Source organism: Pituophis catenifer, unplaced genomic scaffold, assembly GCF_029215685.1.
Source record: "Pituophis catenifer annectens isolate HBS135680 unplaced genomic scaffold, rPitCat1.0.hap2 SCAF_1, whole genome shotgun sequence".
Taxonomy (NCBI): domain Eukaryota; kingdom Metazoa; phylum Chordata; class Lepidosauria; order Squamata; family Colubridae; genus Pituophis; species Pituophis catenifer.
In genome coordinates, this window is record NW_027256881.1 from 62026508 (window position 1) to 62050701 (window position 24194).

The window sequence follows — 24194 nt, forward strand, 5'->3', positions numbered from 1 at the left end:
CCCAGGAACAACATCAGAGCATTCAGAAGAGTTAAGTGCTAAGAACAGCTAAGGTACTGCACAGAACCCTTAAATTCCCAGGCCTAAGGGGACCCAAGATTGAAGAAGACACATACTACAGACAGGGTGAGAAGGGATTTATTTTTATTTTTTGAGAAAGAGAGAGAGAGAGAGAGAAAGAGAGAGAGAGAGATTGATTTAAATATTTTCTATTTATGAAACAAGTGTTTCATGTTTTTAAAATGAAAGTCACAAGATATTAGTAATAGTGCAATGATGTAATTTCTATAAAAAGATGCTTAGTATACTGACAAATCTAATATGGTTATGATAATACGTTTTTGAATATGAGAAATCTTGGTCTAAAGTATAATGTATTATCTTGCAAACCTAATTTGCTTTATTTCTTAATTTGCCTTCATAGAAGCATTAGTCAGCATTACTACATCTTAGTTTAAATCAGGATTAATGTTATTTTGTAAAAAGAAAAATAAACAAGTAAATGGTACATTACCTCAAGTAGCAGCATCTTATTTTTTTAAGAAAGGCAATTTTTAAAATTTATCATCCTGCAAGCAGAACATAAGGAGAATATATTTCCCACCCATATAATGAGGCCACACAGAGTCTTTTATCAACTGTTTAAGAATTGATGTTCTGTCCCCGTCTCTCTCACACACACACACACACACAAACAGTCAGCCAGGGGTTAAATAAAACTTGCAGACAATAAATTCCTTCGATAACAGGATTGGCAGCAACCCAGTGGCTGCTTGCCAAGAACTTTACTGACAGAGGGAGGTATTCCTCCTCCGTCAGATAAACCAAAACAAATACACAAAGTCAAAGAATTGTCAAGTCCAGTCCGTATTAAATCCAAGGCAGGCAGATAACGTAGTTTCAGAGAAACAATGAGACTCACTAGTTGTTTAGTTTTGTCCATCACAGAGCCTGAAAGGCCACCACACCCCCTTTTATCCCCTGTGGGGTGTGGTCCAGTGACTCAGCTTAATCTCTGGCACGCCTCCTTTTCTGCTGTGTGCGCTTGTCTCTCCGATGCTGGCGTGGATCCAGCCAAGACTTATCTCCGTCACTGTCCGACTGCGACTGCTCGGCGATACCTGGCTCCTGGCCAATCTCTTCTCCTTCGGGAGACACCCGAGGCATTGCCAGAGAGGAAGGTCCTGGAGAGGGAAGCCTGGCCAACTCCTCTCCTTCACTTTCGGAGCCTTTTCCCTCTGATAAGATGGGTTCAGGGGTCGGAGTCACAACACTTACCAACATCCAATCTTGAACGCTGTTATTTGTGCAAATCATCACTGATTTGAGATAAGCCAAAATGGGATCAATTTTGATATGTTACTATTTTCAGAGGATAACTAGAACTGCAGAAAAAACAATTACTACCAGCCTGCCTTCCATTGAGGACCTGTATACTGCACAAGTCAAAAAGAGGGCAGTGAAAATATTTACAGACCCCTCGCATCCTGGACATAAACTGTTTCAACTCCTACCCTCAAAACGACGCTATAGACACAACTAGACACAAAAACAGTTTTTTCCCAAACGCCATCACTCTGCTAAACAAATAATTCCCCCAACACTGTCAAATTAGTTACTAAGTCTGCATTACTATTAATCTTCTCATCGTTCCTATCACCCATCTCCTCCCCCTTATGACTGTAACCTCGTTGCTGGTATCCTTAAGATTTATATTGACTGTTTCCCTATGACTATCATTAAGTGTTGTACCTTATGATTCTTGACGAATGTATCTTTTCTTTTATGTACACCGAGAGCGTATGCACCAATTCCTTGTGTGTCCAATCAAACACTTGGCCAATAAAGAATGCTATGCTATGCTATGCTATGCTATGCTATGCTATGCTATGCTATGCTATGCTATGCTATGCTATGCTATGCTATGCTATGCTATGCTATGCTATGCTATGCTATGCTATTCTCGGTCACTATAGGAAACGGCAGATAGGTCTTTGAATTGATCTTGCAGCACTTTTATGCCTAAGGAAATTTAAGTGGATAATTATTCAGTGATCCAATTTTAAAATTCAGAGTGCACATAGGCATGCATGTTGTACCTGCCAGCCATTTGTTATTGGACCTGTATCTTCTCATAAGATCACGGTGGAGAAGCCATTGGTTTAAGGAGAAGCAATATGCGCACATATGCATACTCTAAATCAATTTTCCCCTTTGAAACTGGAACACTGCACAGCCTTCTTATATTGCTTAATTTGATACAGAACAGACCTGGTTTACATAGAATGCTAATCCAGGATTTCATCAGTTTAACAGGGGATTGGTTGAACCTCAAATCATACTTTTTATTTTTTTCTTCCTTTTCCACTTGAGTTTATAAATCTCAACTTGTTTTAATCATGTTTTTATGTCCAGGAGCAGATCTCTGGCTTATTTCTGGTTTGTCTGGATGTTCTTACCAAGTCAAAACAGCAAAGAAAATACAGCTAAAAATAAGACTGTTGAAAATTAGCATGGATTCTCTTGCTTGTCTTCTCCACCAAACTTCTCATCCTTAAAGAAATAGTGAGAATTAGGTTTCCAACTATGAAATTGCACATTTGGTCCCACAAAGCACAACCATTTTTAATTCCATAAATAGGGAAGTGATGTTGCTGAGAAAGAGACTCAACATCACAGAGACAAAGCAAGTTGTATCAAAGATCTTTCTGCACAAATATTGCACCGAGCCATAGTATTCTACCCTGCCAAAAATCTTACCAATGCTACCCAAAATGTTTCTTTTTTTAAAAAAAATAACAAAATAGACACACACTACAAAAACCCGAGAGCCAGTGTGAGGTAGTGGTTAAGGCATCAGGCTAAAAACTGGGGGAATAAGGATTCTATTCCCATCTTAAGCACAAACACAGCTGGACCAGTGCCTGTCTCTCAGCTCTGAGAAGCTGGTTATGGTAAACCACTTCCAAAAAGCCTTCTTGAGAAAACTGCAGGGACCAATCCAGGCAATTGCCAGGAGTCAATAATGACACAAAGACAATATCAGTTGGACTTATATACCGCTTCACAGTGCTTTACAGCCCTCTCTAACCAGTTTACAGAGTCAGCATATTGCTTCCAACAATCTGGTTACCTCATTTTACTGACCTCAGAAGGATGGAAGGCTGAGTCAACCTTGAGCCGGTTAGGATAGAACTCTTGCTAACTCTATAAGCTTGTAAGCTCTATAAACTATTGTAAGCTTCAGGACTTACAATGGTTCGTTTAGTGACCGAAGTTACAATGGCACTTAAAAAAGGGACTTATGACTGTTTTTCACACTTACAACCACTGCAGCATCTCTGTGGTCACGTGATCAAAATTCAGATGCTTGGCAATTGACTCATATTTATGACGATTGCAATGTCCTGGAGTCACGTGATCCCCTTTTGCAACCTTCCAACAATCAAAGTCAATGGGGAAGCCAGAGTCTCTTGACCAGATCACTTAATAAGTACAATGATTCACTTAACAATGGTGGCAAGAAATGCTGTAAAATGGGGCAAAATTCACTTAACAAATGTTTCACTTAGCAACAGAAATATTGGGCTCAATTGTGGTCATAAGTCGAAAACTACCTGTACTGCATTCTAACCACAGTGCCATCATGGCTCCTTACACACAATCACACACACACACTCTCACACAAATGCAAATGCATAGCTACTTTGTCCTCATTAAAAACAACAAAGAAAAAAAACCTACCTCCCCATACACTGCTAAAAATACATCCCCAAAGAAATAATATCGAAAGGCAAACATCCACAAACATAATCATAATAGTCCTTTAAAGCTGCTGATCAGGAATGTAAAGAAATTATCTTAATATTGCTGAACCACCAGCATATCTTAATATTAACATGGTAATTTCACAACATCTGGAGGGCTGATTTTCCACTGCTACACTATGACATTTAGGAAAGCACTGTGATATTTTTCTTAGGCTTCCTCTAAGTGGAAGAAGCCAAAGTCCCTAGCTCGGATGATATGCTAGATAGACAATCCATGGACAGAACTGATTACAATTCATTAGTCTCATCCATTTCTAAGAATAGCCAGGGACTATGATTTTAAACAAGATGACCCTCTGAATAAGGATTTCCTAAATCAGAAACAAAATGCATTGAAAGTCATTTGCTCCTAGGATTTTCTCAGATTAAAGAAAATCCTAAAAAATAAAATAAGAGCCTTCGGGGCAGCAATTCAATCCCTTTGAATTGAATGAATCTCCACTAATAGTTGGTAACAATGTTAATTATACCTTTTTGTATACAGGCCTGGGCAACAGCAAAGAGTTCAGGTGATTTTTCTTCTAGCAGCTGCTGGTGGAGATTAATACATCGCAGTGTCCACCAGGGCAATGTCTAAAAGTGAGAAAAGTATATATATATAGTTTTAAACATCACGTCCTATTATTTCTATTTGGTTTTATTTCATGCACATGGCAGTTAAACAGTGTTTAACAATGAGAAGATCTGAAAAAAGATCATGGCACCTGTAGTCTAGATTAAATATGGGGTGGGGTTTTTTTAGTATTTGCCATTTGAATTGTCGCTACCTTTTGTTTTAATTTGTACCTTTGTATTTTTACATTAATGCCCTTGAGCAATCCCTGAACAAAGAAGTGGAATATAAAACCAATCAATAAATAATGACACACAACTCAGAGGCAGAACAATTACTTTTTTGTCGGAAAATGCCAAGTTTAGTCACTGCCCAGGGAGAACTCAGAAAATCTCACCAGTATATGAGGTATGATAGTGAGCTGCAAAGGCAAACGGCTTAACCAAATTCAAAGAACCTTCCAATATTCAAAACATTGGCATTTATTATGGCATTATTTGGCATTTACGTACTTGCATTAGTTTTCCTATGGCTGTGAGAGAATAAAATAACATCTAAAAGAAGAATAGCCTGAAAAATATGGCCTTGACCCTTTAATGGTTCCTAATCTAGAAAGAATAATAATTATTCAATCATGTTTTTCTTTACCTGAATAACTGAATAGCTTCTAGCTATTTAGCAATAGCACTTAGACTTATATACCGCTTTACAGCCCTCTCTAAGCGATTTAGAGTCAGCATATTGCCCCTAACAATTTGGGCCTTCATTTTACCCACCTCGGAAGGATGGAAGGCTGAGTCAACTTTGAGCCTGGTGAGATTTGAACTGCCTAATTGCAGGCAGCCGGCAGGCAGCAGAAGTAGCCTGCAGTACTGCACTCTAACCACTGCGCCACCATGGCTCATATTTACCTGAATAGCTTCTAGTTTATTTCTGGAATTCACAAGGATGACTCTAGCCAGCATCAACAAGATAGGTTGGGAGGCCAAGCTGTATATTGATTCACCATCTAGAACCATCATCCCCAAGACAGCAGTTGACAATGCACTGGTCTGGAAACAGTAAAAAAGAAAGTCATATTAGGCAGCTTCACATTATTTTAGAAGACACAGTACAACATCTGTGTGAAAACACTGCAGTTTAGTGGATGTCTACAGGTAGTCCTCAACTCACGATGGTATTTGAGCCTGGAATTACAGTTGTAAGTCATGGCATCACTTAACCAGATCTGATTTTTTTTTTTTTGACATTCTTTGCAGCTACTGTTAAGTAAACACCATGGTTTAATTGAACCGATTTTCTGCAATGGGCATTTTTTGCCAGAAACTAGCATTAGAAATAAGCAAAACAGAATGCAAATCACAATTGCATGACCGCAGGACACTGCAAACAACCATAAAAGTGAGCCAGTTGCCAAGCACCCAAAACGCAATCAAGCAACTGTGGGATACGTATGTGCAGCCGTCGTAACAGCAAAAATGGGTTGTAAGTAGCTTTTGGGAGCATCCATCATAACTTTGAACAGTTAAGAGACCCGTTGTAAGTAGAGAACTAGCTGTAATGCTTTGGATTCAGTTTCAAAGAGATCCTTTGGATCAACTGGAAGACAAAGGCAGCATCTGTCTGCAGCTCAGAAATGACAGGTAACTGCTTCATATTGCTACATTACTATGATAATTACTACAGGTCATCCTCGACTTATGACCACAATTGAGCCCCAAATTCCTGTTGTTAAGCGTATTTTGTCCCATTTTACAACCTTTCTTGCCACAGTTCTTAAGTGAATCACTGCAGTTGTTAAATTAGTGATACGGTTGTTAAGTGAATTTGGCTTCCCCATTGACTTTGCTTGTCAGAAGGTAACAAAAGGTGATCACATGACACGGGACATTGCAAACTTCATAAATATGAGTCGGTTGCCAGGTAGCTGAATTTTGATCACGTGACCATGGGCTGCAACAGTTGTAAGTGTGAAAAACAGTCATAAGTCACTTTTCAGTGCCATTCCAACTTCGAACGGTCACTAAATGAACTGTTATAAGTTGAGGACTAACTATGACAATTACTATATTCTATACTATTGCTGTTCAATGACAATCGCTATTATTTTATTACAATTGTCTATATGCTGTACTCTATACTATTACTAGTAGGCATCAATGTTTCTTTCTTGACCTTGTTCTGTCTTAAATCCCCTTTCTCTGAGATATCTTTTTCCTGCTAATGGCCAGCATATATAGAGCTCTTGCCTCTTTCCTATGTCGTGCTTTTGTCTCACTGGACCTTTATACTTCTTTTCCTGTCTTTTGGACCACCTGCTCTTTCTGAAGGAAAAAGACTTTCATTTGTTTGGCTGCTGTTCTCAGTTGGCTAGTGGTTGCAAGGGTCCAAATGAGCAGCTGGACCAAGCTTTCTAGAGGAGGGGACTGTTAAAATGCACTGAAAGTGGGCAAACCATCCCTGCAAATGCTCCGCGTAGCCCAGGGGTGTCAAACTCACTTTGTCACGGCAGCATCATGTGACTTATCGGGACTTTTTTCCCCTTCACTAAACCGGGCATGGGTGTGGCCAGCGCATGACACATCCGGCCTGTGGGCCGAGAGTTTGACAGCCCTGGCATAGCCTATTACCTGACTTACTCTGAGTCACCTAGCTTTGGCGACATCCAAAATTAGTTAACTTCCCCTTGCACAACAGCAATCTCTTTGCTCCCCAAAAGACAGATTTCACAGGGAAGGAGAATCCACCAGCAATGAGTGTTCATCTAATTTAAATGTTGGTGGTGAGGAAAACACACCTGGATGACATTAATTAAGAGCAAGAAAGAATGACAAATAATGACAATGATGGGATTGTACAGTTAAAAGAAAACTAAACCTTCTATTGCATATTCTGAGATAATTCAAAGCTAAGTAGAATCAGAGAATTCACCCAGAAGAAGCACCTATCCCACCAGCAGAACATCACTGGATCCAATCCAAATTATCTGGTCAACAAAAACAGACCAGGAAACTGTCCTACATACCACCAACAATTAATAGTGCACTTAGGAATTGCAATAAATGAATTGTGACATTGTTTAACAACTAAACCTTGAAATATAACCGAAGGAGAACGTACTGTAAAGACCAAAGATCAATCTATATAGTGTACTTATAATTTATGTTTATGACTTTTCCTTTCTTAGCATCATATATAAATTTATATAAAATTTATGTAAATTTAAATTAATATTTAAAATCTGAAATAAATAAAAAAGGTATGCATAACATTAACCAGCAATTTGCCATTTCTCTAATACTAAAAGAAGCATTTTTCAGTCACACAACTATTTGATGTTGGGGAAAAATACCTCATTATATTGTTGCAGTATTTCAGGTGGAAGAAAATCCTGAGGTTGTAAGTCAGCAGGAGGTCCAGTCCAGTTGCTCTGGGCAAACAGCTGTAAGCTCCCTACACCAAGGAGGAACACCACACTTTGCCTGCAATACACATGAAGACGTTGTGTTTATATATACATGAATACAGAACAGAAATTTGTCATTCTTTAATAACCAACCTATAGCTTACATAGAATATTTTAGAAGTTGTTGACAAAATAAAACATTTGGTGAATGACTAAAAGCAGAAAGTCAGTTTGAGTAAATACAGGTAGTCCTCAAGTTACCATTCATTTAGCGAGCAATTGAAGTTACAATGGCACTGAAAAAGTGACTTATGATTGGTACTTGCACTTAAAGCTGTTACAACATCCCATAATCACATGATCAAAATTTGGGTGCTCAGCAACTGGCATGTATTTATGATGGTTGCAGTGTCCAAGGATCATGTGATCTTCATTTGTGTCTTTCCCAGCCAGCTTACGACAAGCAAAGTCATTGTTCCTCTTTAAGTCTCCTGATTGCTGAGAATGGCTTGAGGAGAAATCTCTTCTGGCCTCCATTCAGGTATCCTTGGATACAGTTGATCAATGATAAGGAATACAATTTCCTAAAATTTCAGAAGTACTAGAAAAGCCAATGATTATTTTGGCTGTATCAAGGAAATTGAAGTCTGTCTTTCACTAATTAATGTGGAAGAAGAGCAGGCTAAGATGGAAGGTGGGGGTTAGACCTGTCAATAAGTTTAGAATCGTTGCACTGCCACAATATTTATTGCATTTGAAATTTTAGAGCAATCCTAGCTCTGGGCATGTATCTCATTAAACTTCAGTCTATAATGAAATGAAAGATGATAAATGAAATTTAGGATTTCAGAACTGGCAATATTTTATTTTTTTATTTTATTAAATTTTTATACCGCCCTTCTCCCGGAGGACTCAGGGCGGTGTACAGCCAGAGATAAAACCCACAACAATATCAAAGTTAAAAAACGAATTAAAAGTTTTAAATAATTTGGCCGAAAAAGCTAAAATAAAGACAACCCATTAAAATAGCATTAGGCCAGCCCTGTTTGGTGAAACAATAGCATTTTGAGGGTGTGGCGAAAGGTGCGAAGGTCGGGAATCCTACGAATCTCCGGGGGCAGCTCATATCCAGAGGGCAGGTGCCCCCACAGAGAAGGCTCTCCCACTGGGGGTCGCCAGTCGACATTGTTTGACTGACGGCACCCTGAGGAGTCCCTCTCTGTGGGAGCGTACTGGTCGATGGGAGGCTATCGGAGGCAGAAGGCGGTCTCATAGGAACCCAGGTCCTAAGCCATGGAGTGCTTTAAAGGTGGCGCACCCGGAAGACCATCGGGAGCCAGTGCAGCTCGCGCAGGAGCGGTGTTACATGGGAGCATTGAGTCGTTCCCATAATCACCCGCGCAGCCACATTCTGGACCAGTTGGAGCCTCCAGGTGCTCTTCAAGGGGAGCCCCATGTAGAGAGCATTACAGTAGTCCAGATGGGAGGTGACGAGGGTGTGAGTGACCATGCGCAAGGAGTCACGGTCCAGAAAGGGACGCAACTGGTAGATCAGGCGGACCTGATAAAAAAACCCCTGGCCACAGCCGTCAAATGGTCTTCTAGGGCCAGCTGCGAGTCCAGGAGGACACCCAAGTTGCGAACCCTCTCTGAGGGGGTCAAGGTCTCACCCCCAATAGTCAGCAATGGAACCAGCTGACTATGAAGGGACGCCGGAAACCACAGCCACTCGGTCTTGGAGGGGTTGAGTCTGAGTTTGTTTCTCCCCATATGCCTTTCTTTGTGGTAATCCACCAAAAATTACTAAATCAGAATGGTGAATAAAATTAAAACATCTTGCAACTAGGCAAGGCATAAAAGGAACCCTTGAAAGTGTATGAAACAACACATCTCATATCTAAGTCTCCCTTAAGAGTCCTTTCAGACGTAAGATTAATATCTTGAGTTACTATAATTACTACAATTCATTCAAATCATTAAACCACCAAATACTAATGTGACAGACAAAATTCATATCACACCTAGTTTTGAGTTACTGTGAAACATGTGACTAGCCATTTATTAAACTGTGATTAAACAAATTATGTCTTGATGTCATGCATGAATCCAGACAAAACATCTATCTTTGACGTGAATTTTTTGTTTTGGTGAGAACAAAGGCTTGAATGTACAAGAACGGCCAGCTGAAAGACAGCAGAATGAAGCTAAAGGGAAAAGCATCTTCATTCTTTTCAGTAATGTTACAGGTGAAATATCAAGCCCAAACCATAAATTGAACATACAATATTAAGAAGTATAAACAAGGAATGTTTGTTTATTCAATGGTATTTAAATTACATTTAGTATAGTCTGGGCAAACACCAACAAATGGATATAGTGACTGAAAAGGCACAAAACTCAGAAACCCTACATTACTAAAGTTTTCAGGTATAGTTTCCAGTCAAATGTGAAGATATGAACATGGCGTATCTCCTTTCAAAATTTCTCCTGAAACTCAGAGTACTAAATAGAAGAAAAACGGAAAAAGCAAGATGGGAAGCCTACTTTGGGCATTTAAAACAAACATAATTTTCTATTATGGCAAATCTTAACAATGCATGTCCTAATTCACTCCATGAAGCTAACTCCTTGGCATATTATATTTTTCATTACTATAGTAACAACAGAGAGGGAATGAGCTACTCCCACGTTACAGCTGAAGCCAATAAAAAACAACACTGAACACAATACTTTATTGTATTGTATTATTACACATTCTGAATGTCCCAAAGGTGCTTTTCCAAAAGGAAACTGGACTTTCTTGTTTTTTTCCTTGAAAACGTTTCACTTCTCATCGAAAAAGCTTCTTCAGATCTGAAGAAGGAAAAAAACCAAGAAAGTCCAGTTGCCTTTTCGAAAAGCATCTTTGGGACAACCATGACCTGGGTGATTGAGAATCTCCATAGACACATTCTGAATATTTTCTGAGATCATTTGAAATTGGGCTTTGGAGGGGGGATATATTGTGGTTCAAATGCAAGCAAAGCATTATTCTTTTTCCAAAACAATTTACCTTTCAATAGAATCAATGTCTGCTGAAGAACAATCTAGGTAAGCTTGTATCTGCTTTTCCAGGTAGTTTTCAATGGTGTCTTCTTTTCCTGAAGATATGGTGAAGACATTCTGGACTGCTTTACTTAGAAAGATGGACTCATAATTCCCTTCCAACAACAACTGCAATAATGATCCACTTTCTAAAAATTAAAGTAATGAGAGTGGGTGACTTATATGTGTCCTGCATTTTACATGGTTATCTGACATTTGGACATCTCCCAACAGGAAAAAGAATTGTATATAGTTCTCAAAAATGTCCATTCCTATCAACTCTATTAGAAAACAAATCATATCTAATTTTTATCCCATATTTACTAAACAAGTAATAAGTCCAAAAGGAAGTAGTGGATAAACAAGAGCATCCATAAATATCAAGGAGTCTAATAAATCTGATCTATCATTTCATTTGTTCTTAAATGTTTTTTGCAATATTAATTATTTTTTCAAGTTGTATTATTCCCTCCCCCCATAGGGGAAAATCTTCAATAAAACCAATAATTATATAATCAAGCACAATAATCATGTAGGTCTGCCAATACTAGTACTCTGGAAAAAGTGTAGATGAGGAAGTTTGCATTATGAAAGCAAAAATACATTAGAAATGCAGCCTGAGATCCAATTATTGTCATCAGAGTTGGTGCAAAAGTACTGTAAACTGGCCATATTCAATATGCCAATTCCAATCCCACTGGTCCCTGATGTCCAACAGAAGTGTGTTTATTAGATCTATTAGAACTGAAATGAATACATTCATCTCAGTCAAGAAGAATCAAGAACAGTTTGGATTTAAAAGAGATTTCTATCACAGATTCAGTAAAGAGGAAGACAAATGTTTAAATGCAACGTCAAAAAGCATTCTTATGCACTTAAGTGTAGCAAAAAAAAAGGAGGGTGGTGTTATCTAGGTTTAGAAACCTCAACATGACAGTCATATTAGTCACTGAGGCTTTGGCACATGAATTATCTGTCTTCTTTATGGGAGGAGGGAGGGAAAAGAGAGAGTGGAATGGACCCTGATGGGCTTGGCCTTGGATGGAACAGTCTCCAGTATACACTGGAATAGAATATATTCTATTAGAATATGGATCGATAGATCGATATAGATATATAGATATAGATATGTATGTGTGTGTGTGTGTATATAAGTTTTATATATATATATATATTTTGTAGCTGGAGCTACAAAAAAAAACCTTGGCTACGTAGGGAAAACCTGGCTAGAAGAAAAACATATATATATATATATATGCACATATACACATACACACGTGCATACATATATATACTGTATACTGTATATACTATATATACACATATACTGTGTATGTGTTTGTGTATGTACACACACACACACGAATAGAATATATTTTATATATATATAGAATATATATATATGAGCAAAGTATCTGCCTAGCTAGAGTCAACAATCCAGACCCTTACCTGTACGGCATCTATCCCCATCCCCGTTCTACCTCCGTAAACCTTCCCAACTTTCAGGGGAGGGATTAGTTTTCCCGATGGATTAGCTGCTTTTTAAGAAACCACAGGAAACACCTTGCCTCGGCAGGATGCATCGAAACCCAAAGGGGTATTATGGAAAGAGGAAACGGGAGGAGGAGGGGGGGGAATAGAAAGAAGAAAGGCCCTCCCTCCCTCCTCTCCTTCTGCCTAAATCCAGAGCAGCTGTGGAAAGAGCCACCGCAGCAAGCAAGCAGGCAGGCAGCGCGAAGCAGCAAGGAAGGTGCCCGTCCTGATTTACCTGCCGCCGAAGCCGCCTCGCTCTGTTTCCACCGCGGGGATTCCGCCGCGCTGGGGAAGCCCCTGAGTAACACCCGCTCCAGCGCTCGCATGTTCCCCGTTATTCGATGCCTGGAAAGGGAAAGGAGGCGGGGGGAGAGAGAGAGAGAGAGAGAGAAAAAACGCGCCCGCTTTTCCCTACGCGAGGCGAAAACCCATGTGCGCCCAGCGGCTGCTGGGAGCCGCCATGCCAAGCCGCGCTAAGCTCCCTGGGAGAAGGAGGCACCTCCGTAGCAACCCCGAGCGGACACGCAGTCCTGGCGGAAGAGCTTGCGGGGCAGACTTACGGGCTCGGCGCCGGTTTTTGGCTTTTGTGCGTGTTTCCTCCGAAAGAAAGTCGAGCCTGAGCTCCTCCCGGGGACCCCGGACTCTAAGGAAGCGGGACGCCTTGCTCTGGAGCAGCGTTGTCGTTCCCTCGTTTAGACAGCCCTGCGGTGCTATTTCTCTTTGAAAGCGCGCCGGCAGATCCCCCACTTCTTTACATCTGCTTCTGCCTTTCTTGATATATTAGTAGATATCAGTTACTATATAGGCAGCTCCACAGCCCTAAACAACTTTTCAAGGTATTCTGCTTGAGGTATTTGCATCCCCCCTAAAAGGCATACATTGGAGCTGCATTTGAGGGCCAGCCTTTATTGTTCGTTGAGGCATGGTAGATATATATATATATATATATATTCCTACGTAAACCAAGATTTTTATGCAGCCCTAGTTCAGTGAAATCACAATCCACTAGTTTCTGGGTTCTAAAAATATAACTAAAAGCAGCAGCAGTAACGTAATATTGTATATATCTGCCCCCAAGCAGGGCTCTGCTATATTGTTTTTCTAATAGGAATATGTGATGTCCAATAGTAGCAGCGACTGATATGCGTAAAATTGATAGACTGATAGTAGCAAGTCTGAATGCGTAAAATTATAGGAAATGACTTCAGTTATTTATTTATTTATTTATTTATTTATTATTGAATTTCTATACCGCCCTACTCCCGAAGGACTCAGGGCGGTGCACAGCCATGAAATAAAACACATAGATATACAAAATTTAAAATCGAATAAAATGAATTAAATAAATTTGGCTGAATTAATACCCATAATTTAAAATACCCATATTTTAAAATCCATTAAAATTTAGTATTTTAAAAGGGAGAAGATTTAGGCGAGGCCAGCTTGATGAAATAAAAGCGTCTTCAACTCGCGGCGGAAGGTGCGCAGATCCGGAATCCTCCGTATCTCTAGGGGGAGCTCATTCCAGATCGTCGGTGCCCCCACAGAGAAGGCTCTCCCCCTAGGGGCCGACAGCCGACATTGTTTGGCCGACGGCACCTGGAGGAGCCCCTCTCTGTGGGAGCGTACTGGTCGGTGGGAGGCTGTTGATGGTAGTAGGCGGTCCCGTAAGTAACCAGGTCCCAAGCCATGGAGCGCTTTAAAGGTGGTAACCAGAACCTTGAAGCGCACCCGGAAGACCACCGGGAGCCAGTGCAGCTCGCGCAGGAGAGGTGTTACATGGGAGCTCCATGTTGCTCCCATAACCACCCGCGCAGCCGCACTCTGCGCCAGTTGGAGCCTCCGGGTGCACCTCAAGGGGAGCCCCATGTAGAGAGCATTACAATAGTCCAGACGAGAGGTGACGAGGGCATGAGTGACTGTGCGTAACGAGTCCCGATCTAGAAAGGGACGCAACTGGCGAATCAGGCGAACCTGATGAAAAATCCTCCCGGTCACGGCCGTCAAGTGCTCTTCTAAAGACAGCCGTGAATCCAGGAGGACGCCCAAGTTACGAGCCCTTTCCGTGGGGGCCAATGATTCGCCCCCAATAGCCAGCGATGGCGCCAGCTGACTATATCGGGACGTCGGAAACCACAGCCACTCGGTCTTGGATGGCTTGAGCCTGAGCCCGTTTCTCCCCATCTAGATCCGTACGGCCTCCAGGCACTGGGACATCACTTCAAGGGCATCGTTGGGGTGGTCCGGGGTGGAGATGTACAGCTGGATGTCATCAGCGTACAGATGGTACTTCACCCCGAAACCACGGATGATCTCGCCCAGCGGCTTTACATAAATGTTGAACAGAAGGGGCGAGATAACCGATCCCTGCGGCACCCCACATATAAGGGGCCTCGGGGTCGATCTCTGCCCCCCTGTCAACACAGACTGCGACCGGTCAGAGAGAAAGGAGGAGAACCACCGTAAAACGGTGCCTCCCACCCCCAACCCTTCCAGCCGGTGCAGCATGATACCATGGTCGATGGTATCAAAAGCCGCTGAGAGGTCTAACAGGACCAGGACAGAGGAACAACCCCTGTCCCGAGCCCTCCAGAGATCATCAACCAACGCGACCAATGCCGTTTCCGTGCTGTACCCAGGCCTGAAGCCCGACTGGAATGGATCCAGATAAACTGCCACAAAGCGAAGGTTGGAAACTGGACGATAGTTTGCTAACACTGCCGGGTCCAGGGAAGGCTTCTTGAGGAGAGGCCTTACCACCGCCTCTTTCAAGGCGGTGGGAAAGACACCCTCACCCAACGAAGCATTTATAATCCCCTGGAGCCAGCCTCACGTCACCTCCCGGGAAGCCAGCACTAACCAGGAGGGACACGGGTCCAACAAACATGTGGTCGCGTTCAATCTACCCAGAATCCTGTCCACGTCATCTGGGGTCACAGGATCAAACTCATCCCAGATAACAGTCTCAAGACTGGAGAAGGGCTCCAGTAGATTTATTTAATAAATTTATATGCCGCCCATCATACTGTCCAGTGACTTGCGAATATCAGTGGGAAAGTCCTCAAACATACAAAACCTGAAGCAATTATAATTATGCTTAAGGGAATGAAATGTGTTCATCTATTCTGGATTGTTTTTCTCAAATCTCTCAATAAGAGCCAGTTTGGTCTAGTTAGTTAAGGCACCAGACTAGAAAGCCAGAGACCATGAGCTCCTCTTTACCCATGAAAGCCAGCTGGGAGACCTTGGGCCAGTTTCTCTCTCTCTCTCAGCCCAATCCACCTCGCAGGATTGTTGTGAGGTGAACAGAAGGAGAAAGGAGTATGGTATTTATAAAAATAATAACGGTGGATTAAAAATAAATAATGGAATTATAACGTGTAAGATTTGGAAGGGATCATTTGTTCCAATTCCTGCCCAGTGAGAAATCATTGCTGCACTATCTCTGACAGATGAGTATCAAACCTCTGTTTAAGCACCAAAGAAAAAAGAGTACATCCCTTCCCTTCTTTTTCATTGTTGAACAGATCTAACCGTTAATTTTTTTTCCTTAGGTCCAGCCAAAACCTATCTTCTTGTTCTTTAAACTCATTAGTCTTGTCTTATCTTCTGGAACAACTCTGAATAATTCTACCCCATCTCCATGTGACAGCCTTTTAGATTCTTCAGAAGTGATCATGTCTTCCTATAGCCTTCTCCTTTTCAGACTAAACATACCTCATGCCTTCAACCATTCCTCTTTTGTTCGTTTGTTTCAGGACCCGTATTATAATGACTGCTTTGGATATATTGTCATTTGTCAATGTCCTTCCTAAACACAACTGAACACAATATCATGGGTACAATCTAACATTGAATAGAGGGGAAATATAATTTCTGATCTTGACGTACTTTTGTTGATACAATCAAAGATTTGAATTTGCATTGTCAGTAGCTGCATTACATTTCTGGCTCATGACCTACTAAGGCATCAGACCATTTTCACATGTATTGCTGCTCAGTGTGATTCCTCTGACCCCAATATTTTGATTTTAACTTTCTTACCAAAATAAATACCCTCCTGAATCTTGATAATGTTCTCCATCTTTATTGTTAGCATCTTCCTGTCTTTCTCTGATCTGCAAAGTTGATAATCATATTTTCTAACCCTCATCCAAACAATTTATGAATTTTGAACAGCATTCATAGAAAGAAGATTTATTGATGCTACTCTTCTTCTTGACATGAATGCCTTTAATGGTAGCATAATGCAGCCCACTTTTTATTGTTTTCTTTACTAGGATCTCATGGGAGACATTGTTGAATATTTTGCTAAAAACAGGGTATGCTGTGTCACTTATACTTAAATAGTTCATTCTGTTAGAAATGTTCAGATTGGTTTGGCATACTGGCTCTTGCCAAGTATTACATTCTTTTTTTAATGCTCAAAAGTTGACTGTTTAATAATTTGCTTCACAGATGAGCGATATTAATATTAAGATAACAAGCTTGAATTACCTGGATTTGGGGACTTTTTCCTCCCATTTTTGAAAATAGAAATATTTGCTTTTTTTTCAATCACCTGGCAATATATTTATGATTTCTCAGAGATCGCAGATGAAAGAAGTAACTCTGAACAAAAAATTTCATATCGAGGCTGATTAAATTAAATTTCTTATGATTTATTGCTATTTTCTATCTTGGATATACAAGTAGAAATCAATTATAACGAGAAATGTAATCAGTCTGCTTGGCTGCTAGGCATTCATGAACCAGTTTACTAATATAGATGGCAGATCTACTTTTGGAAGCTGAGGGAAAACGGGGAGGGGGGTCTTGCAGATGCTGAAAAGCAGTTACTGGTGATGAGAAATGTGGAAAACAAACTCTATATGCACCATGAGGCCTGTTCTGTATTTCCAAACCTTGTTCATTGTTTTCAGTGTTGAGCCCTATTCAAATGCCTGTCCGATCTGTTTCTGCAGTTGTATGTACATCTTGGTTCTTTTTTGCCTCAGGCAGGAAAATTCAACCAGCCCTCAACAGGAGTTGATATTTGGAAAGGCTATAACATTCCATCTTCTGTCTTTGGAGGCAGCATGAAAGAGCATGATTATTCCCTACTCCTTCTCCATTACTAAAGGAAGGTCTCACAGGGACAAAGGAATCGGAGCATCTGTTACATGTGGCCAGAGGAAACATTATTGTTGCAAGAACTATGGTACTGGAGATAGAAACCACCTTAAAGCTCTACAGCTTGAGCCAACTTTTTTTCTTTTTTTTTTTTTCTTTTTCTTTTAATTTGATTTATATGTCGCCCTTCTCCGGAGACTCAGGGCGGCTTACAATGCGTTAAGCAATAGCCTTCATACTTTTGTATATTTATACAAAGTCAGCTTATTGCCCCCACAAACTGGGTCCTCATTTAACTTACCTTAGAAAGGATGGAAGGCTGAGTCAACCTTGAGCCTGGGGAGATTCGAACTTACAGTAATTGCAGACAGCTGGTGTTAATCACAATGCTTTTAGTCTGCCGAGCCACCAGGCTGAAATCAGTTAATTTAAATCAGCATTGAATTGTGGCTTTTATCTACGTAGCAATTTTAACACACAAAACAGAACCTTCCGATACAGAGCAGTGGTGGGTTGCCCCGGTTTGGACTGGTTTGCAAGAAAAAATAAAACTGGTGGGAGGCCCCGCCCACTGCCCCGCAATCCTGTTCCGAACCGTTCCAATCCTGTTCGGAATCCTGTTCCGAACTTAGTAAAGGTAAGTAGAACCCACCCTGATACAGAGGTATCTGCAACATCCAATGTTTTCATCAAAGTGACAAAAGTAGTGTTGGGCCATCATGACACAAGCTCCACCTCTTTTGGTACATACGTCATGGCTGTCCAGATGAATGCAGTCCAGATTCCAGGAGGGAGGAAGTGCATTCCAGAGAGGCAAGAGACAGTGAAATTGTGTGAGAGAGAGTCAAGATAGCTCCTCCCTAGAAGTTCTCGGAGTGTGTGTTTAATGGGGTAAGTAATCGTGTTTACTATGGCAAGATTTTTGTCTATAGGTGAGAAGCAATAAAGTCTTTCTTGATTTGTTTGTTTTTAAGAGCCTGGCAACGACATGCATACAAAAAGAATGACGATTATATTGTGATGATGCAATGCAGCTTTGGTCATTTGATTCCACCTCTCCAAATATCTCTCCTTACAGAGTCCTGCATATCTCTTACTTTCAGAAAAACATGTAAGAGCCTTAATATAATCTCATCAGATGCCAGACTCAAAAAATGGAACTTGGAAGGATTTGACCCTCTTCAGTCTGGCAGATGAATATAGGAGAAGATGATCTCGTAGATAACCAGATCCAGACCTATGCAGGACCTTAAAACTTAATTAGCACCTTGAATTATACATAGAAGCCAACTGGCAACCAGTGCAGTCCTGAAGCAGCCAGGTTATTCTGTTATACTGGGATATTCCCATCATTGCCAGGCCACTGAATTCTATACCAGCTACCGCTTCCAAATGTTCCTCAAGGCTGCAACATATAGAGTACAATAATCCAATTGGGAGTAATGTATGAGTAATTGTTAGCAGTTACAAAATGATGTAACTCTGCAAAAGCCACATCATCATATTTATATTTACTCATCAAGCAGGAGCTATGAGTCTATGCTCCTAAATTGTTAACCATTCATGAATGAGGGGATAGACCTCCATTCAGAATCCAAAATGGTATTTCTCTGGAGTTGTTTGATCCACAAACACAAAGCCACTCTGTCTTGGAAGGTTAGTTTGAATCTGTTCTTCCCCAACTAGACCTTGACAGTTTCCTGGCACTGGACCAGCACTTCTACCACATCACAAGTTTGGCCTGGGATGGTATTGAACCCCGTACTGATGAATGACCTGCCCTACCAGTTTCATGTATTTATTAAGAGAAGTGGAGATAGGGCAGATGTCTGAAGCATTTCAAAAAGTAAAAGTCTCTAGATGGATCCTCATTCCCATAGCCAACTGAAAGAAATAGGAGAACCTGCAAGACAATATCTATCCCATCACCTAAATCCCTAGAAGCTTATCATGGTTATGATTTTGCAAGCCAATGAAGAGTCAAGGAGAATAGAAAAAGTTGCAGTCTCCCAATCCCAGTCTCTCTATTGATCATATGCAAATGCAACTAATGCCATTTCTATGCTACACCCTGTCCTGAAACCTGACAACTATGGATTAAAATAATCTACTTCCTCTCTGGAGTTGGAGAACCACTGTCCTCTCTACAACCTTTCTTAGAAAAGAAAGTTGGAAGCAGATCTAAAGGTATCCAAAAATCAAGGAAAGCTGCTTGAATAGGAAGCATGACACCACCTTTTTTATGGGAGAGAGAAACACACACTCACTCAAAAAGCATTCATTATTGATCAAGTCTAATCTTCTCTTGCCTTACAGGAGAGGCAGAGATCCAAATAGAAAATTGTAGAGCTGACCCCCTCAGAGGCTTCATTGATACTGTCTAGCTGGAATCAAACTCCTTTTGCATCTGATCATTTTATCGACCAAGTTGCTGTGAAAATTCATTCCAACAGCTTTCAGATGGTCTTAACAATCATGTTTTTCTTGAGCAGACAACCTGCTGGGCAACATTCAGTAGATGAAATAACAGCAGCAAACATCTCCTTTTTGCTGCTTGAATTGCTCTATATAAGCTTGAACATGTACTCTTACCAATCTGCCCAAACTCTCAATCAGTTTTCCTCCAGCAACGCATCTGCTGCTTCATCTCTATAGGTTCCTCAGTAAACAAAGACGCTGCAATGGATCTGTGGGGGAGGGTGGGGGGGGTGAGGCTGCTCTTGTGCTACCATGTCTGTGCTCCAGACACCCCCTTATTCCAGAGTCTTAGCCAAATTGCAGATATAGACTGTATTAAAAGGGCCAAGCAAATAGAACCATGTTCTTGCAAGCCAATCTCCAGAGTTATTTCAATGACACAGAGAGCTTCTACCATAAAGTCTGATTATGGAGCTTGTAATCCTCAGCTAGCCCTGTAGGTTAGAAGCTGCCAACCTAAACCTTCCACAACCAATCCAATATCATTTTGGAAGTCCCATTTGCTTTCATTGCTGGTAAATTCAGGCATCCCAGGCAAATAAACTTCCAGAATGGTGACCATCAATTCAAGGGCACCCAAAACTTCCCCACCAAGAAGTATCAAACTCTCTGGAACCTAGGATAAAGTCTCCTGGTTCAATTCAAAATGCAGCACCACATTATTCAATAGGTAATCAGGCCATCGGTGGCCTTTGGAGATCCACTACTATGCCCATCACTTTGTGCACTGCCATTGTTATAGTCTTACTGGTAAATTGATCAGTGCTCCATTCCAAATGCTGTCCAGCGATCCAACCATTCTTCAGACTTTCCACCAGATCTTTGCACTTACTTAAAAAAAGCTCAAAATAACCAAGAATAAAGAAAAAAAAATCAGTTAAATAATATGTCTAATTAGTTCATTTAAAAACCAAGAACAGATTTAACAGATGATGTCCAGCACATATGTGGACAATAACAATAATAATTAAAATAATGCAGACCTTTATTTGATTATTCAAAAGACTACACTACAAACAATAACAAGTGAAATTCAATGACAAATTAATTACAATCAATGTAACCATATCAAATTTGAAAGACTGGGAAATTTTTTTAAAAAGCTTCGCTTGGCACCAAAGAAAGAACAGAAAGATCTTATACTGTGAAAGAGGATGTACCACCTGCAGAGTTCAATTTGGATGAGAATACTAGAAAATCTAATGCAGAAAATCTCTAAGAAAAAACATTTGGTGACAATCCAATGAAATGACAGGCAAATTTGACAGAAAACAACTTATAGTCATTAGTCCAACTCTGAACCATATTAACCGAACAGTGAGTTAGGGAGGATTATAAAACCAGATGAATTTTAGATAATGTAGATAGATGTTTAGAAAGTGATAGAGGAGTTGTACAGATTGTACAAGTGAGTCAGACATTACATTATCGTTATACTTAGTTTAGAGTTACGGTAGGTCTGGATCAGAGGTGGGTTTCAGCAGGTTCTCACCAGTTCTGGAGAACCGGTAATGGAAATTTTGAGTAGTTCGGAAAACCGGTAGTAAAAATTCATACTGGCCCTGCCCCCATCTATTCTCTGCCTTCCAAGTCCCAGCTGATTGGGAGGAAATGGGGATTTTGCAGTAACCTTCCCCTGGAGTGGGGTGGGAATGGAGATTTTACAATATCCTTCCCCCTACCACACCCTCCAAGCCACGCCCACCAAGCCATGTGATGCCCACCAAGCCACACCCACAGAACCGGTAGTAAAAAATTTTAAAACCCACCACTGGTCTAGATGTATACATTCAATAATTAGATTTCTTGTTAGACCTGGCAAGTCTTAGCTATTACCTAAGATTGACTATGAATCTAATGGGTTATACCTGAGGAGATTTTGACGAGGAAAGCTATCAAAGCTTGGGAGTGTCACACCAAATCCTTCCCAACTTAAAAAATGGAAACTAATGTCAAGTAAATCCAAAGGAATATATAATAATACAATAGAATAATATAATAAAAAATTGGGGCAAATAAAATTGCAAAGGAATAACAATAGTAAAAAAAATTGTGACAGATAAAGGAGAAAGAGATGAGAATTAGAAGAGGAAATTCTTTTGCAATGCTTAACCTCTATGTAAAGAAACCCATCCCCCTCTCATTCAGAAGGACACGTGTGCTTGCCGTTTGCTTGGTTTATGCTTTATTTATGCACAACTTGTAAAGAAAGCAAATATTACAGAGAAGCTAAAATTGCTTAGTTTAATACTAGTTGAGATTAGCTATTACAAATGAATTAGGCGAAGTTAGAGAAAATAAAGATCTATCACTGGCAAGGCTATGAAATGATGACATTTTATAGTAGAGGACCAAAGTAGCCAGACTCCCTCTCAGTAAATGTTTCTAAGCAAACATGTCATAAACATTCTGTTGATATTTTAGATGAACCAGGAAAATGAATAAAACAAAACAATGATTACATGGATCACAAATCAGTCAATCAATCAGTCGTGAGCCATTGTAACTCATTTTACCTAACAGCTCAGATTTATTATAATCTTATTTTAATTAAAAAAATTGAAATTAAATCAATGAGCAGGTTGACTTCTGAAACATTTCATGATAAAAATGACCAATAAGTTTTATCATTAAAAAGCTGGGCCTCTGGCAAGAAATACAGTACTGGTGTTTGAAGCTTTAGTCCCAAGGCAGTTTTACTGCTCAATTAGAATGCAGCTTTTGTTCATGTTAAAAAATAAAATTTCCAGAAGAAACACAGATAGGGTAAAAAAAAAATCCTCTAATGGGTTACCGTGTAATCTTGAAATGAGAACATTGTGTCTTAGGGGGGAAATGATGACAATGAAGCCAAAAAGTCCACATTCCTGGGCTCAAACAAAATTAAGTATTGACCTTTGTCGATACAGTAAAAAAAAAATCACAGCGACTTTTTTTTTAAAGTGATAATAGTACATAATCTATCCATGAAGGCAATATACTCTTGCCTTCTGGACAAAACCTCAAAAACAGTTTAGGTGTGTGGGGGGAAATAAAGTTCTATAGCTCAGTAATAAAACAGCAACAAATTTTACTAAGCTCCAAATGTCCCTTTTGATTCAGCTTTCCTCATTTCCCAAGGACCCAGTTTTCACAAAGGGCTGTCTTAGAAGAGTCTGTGACCTCTGTTGTGTTCCACACCTGCCCTTCCCCCCCCCCATTGAATATATGACTCATTAGTCAATGATACCAGACAGCCAACCTTGAGATGCTCTCATTTAATACAGAGTCATCTCCCTATCAACAGGAGGAGGCCCTAGACATCTTCTTGTCCTTCTTTAGTCTATCAAAAAGGACAAATAAAGATTGATTGATGTAAGTTGGCTGAATGTCAACAAAGCTGGCTTTTTGCCAGGGCAGTAATTTCTGACTTTCATTCCCATCTACAGTTTTTGACAGAAAATTTTGCAGATGCGCAACAATAGGGCAATTCTGACTAAGGCACAGGAATTCACCGAGACCTGGACACATGGAGAAAATAAATCAGTGTTCAGAAGACAGAAGACCGCTTTCACACTACCCAAGCGCAATTTCAGCCCCAATTACTAATGTCTTGTTTTGAGAGATAGAATGTGTGCCATTGAGGCAGGGATAGAGGAAAGAGAAAAGGAAATTTGGGTCTTTGTTTCGTATCCTAATATAACAATAGAGTATAACAATAGAGTTAATTCAACAGCCATGCTTAATGTATTTGCTTTGGCGTTTCTTTTCCAGTCTTCCTCAGTCAAGACTTACTGTGCCGCACTTTTCTGAAAGTGATTAAAATGGATCAGCAAATTTGAATACATAAGCACATCTCTTTTTGTGCTTGAAGTGTTTTTCCTCTTTGCATCTTTCACTCATACTGCATGGCAGATTAAAAAAAAAAAAACTAACTAGGCAAGGACTTAAATATTCTTGATAGCCAGATGCTCCTTCATTGTGCATGCAGAGAGCTTCCAAGTCTTGTCAACTTGACAAATGAACTTAGTACTAAATGTGTCCTTCGCTTACTTTAACAACAGTTTGTTCCAGTACTCCAAAATATGTGCTCCTTTGATGCGCTGAGTCTAAGAGATCTGCTATCAAAAAAGGTTGTACATTTATTCATTGAGTGTATGCTATATTGTTGTGTTTTTTTGCTATCGGAAATTGTTAAAACAATAGCCATAAATCAAGA

At 40.2% G+C, this 24194-nt stretch overlaps 1 protein-coding gene across 1 annotated transcript in view; it reads right to left on the reverse strand.

The window, feature by feature from the left end:
* Positions 1–12732, reverse strand: part of TTC27 (tetratricopeptide repeat domain 27) — a 95610-nt gene extending 82878 nt beyond the window's left edge. The window contains exons 1-5 of the mRNA XM_070950140.1: positions 12642–12732; positions 10842–11022; positions 7736–7865; positions 5295–5435; positions 4301–4403 (exon numbers count right to left, since the gene is read on the reverse strand). Coding sequence (XP_070806241.1) covers positions 4301–4403; positions 5295–5435; positions 7736–7865; positions 10842–11022; positions 12642–12732 — 646 coding nt within the window. The remainder of the gene's footprint in view (positions 1–4300; positions 4404–5294; positions 5436–7735; positions 7866–10841; positions 11023–12641) is intronic.
* Between the last annotated feature and the right edge of the window lie 11462 nt (positions 12733–24194).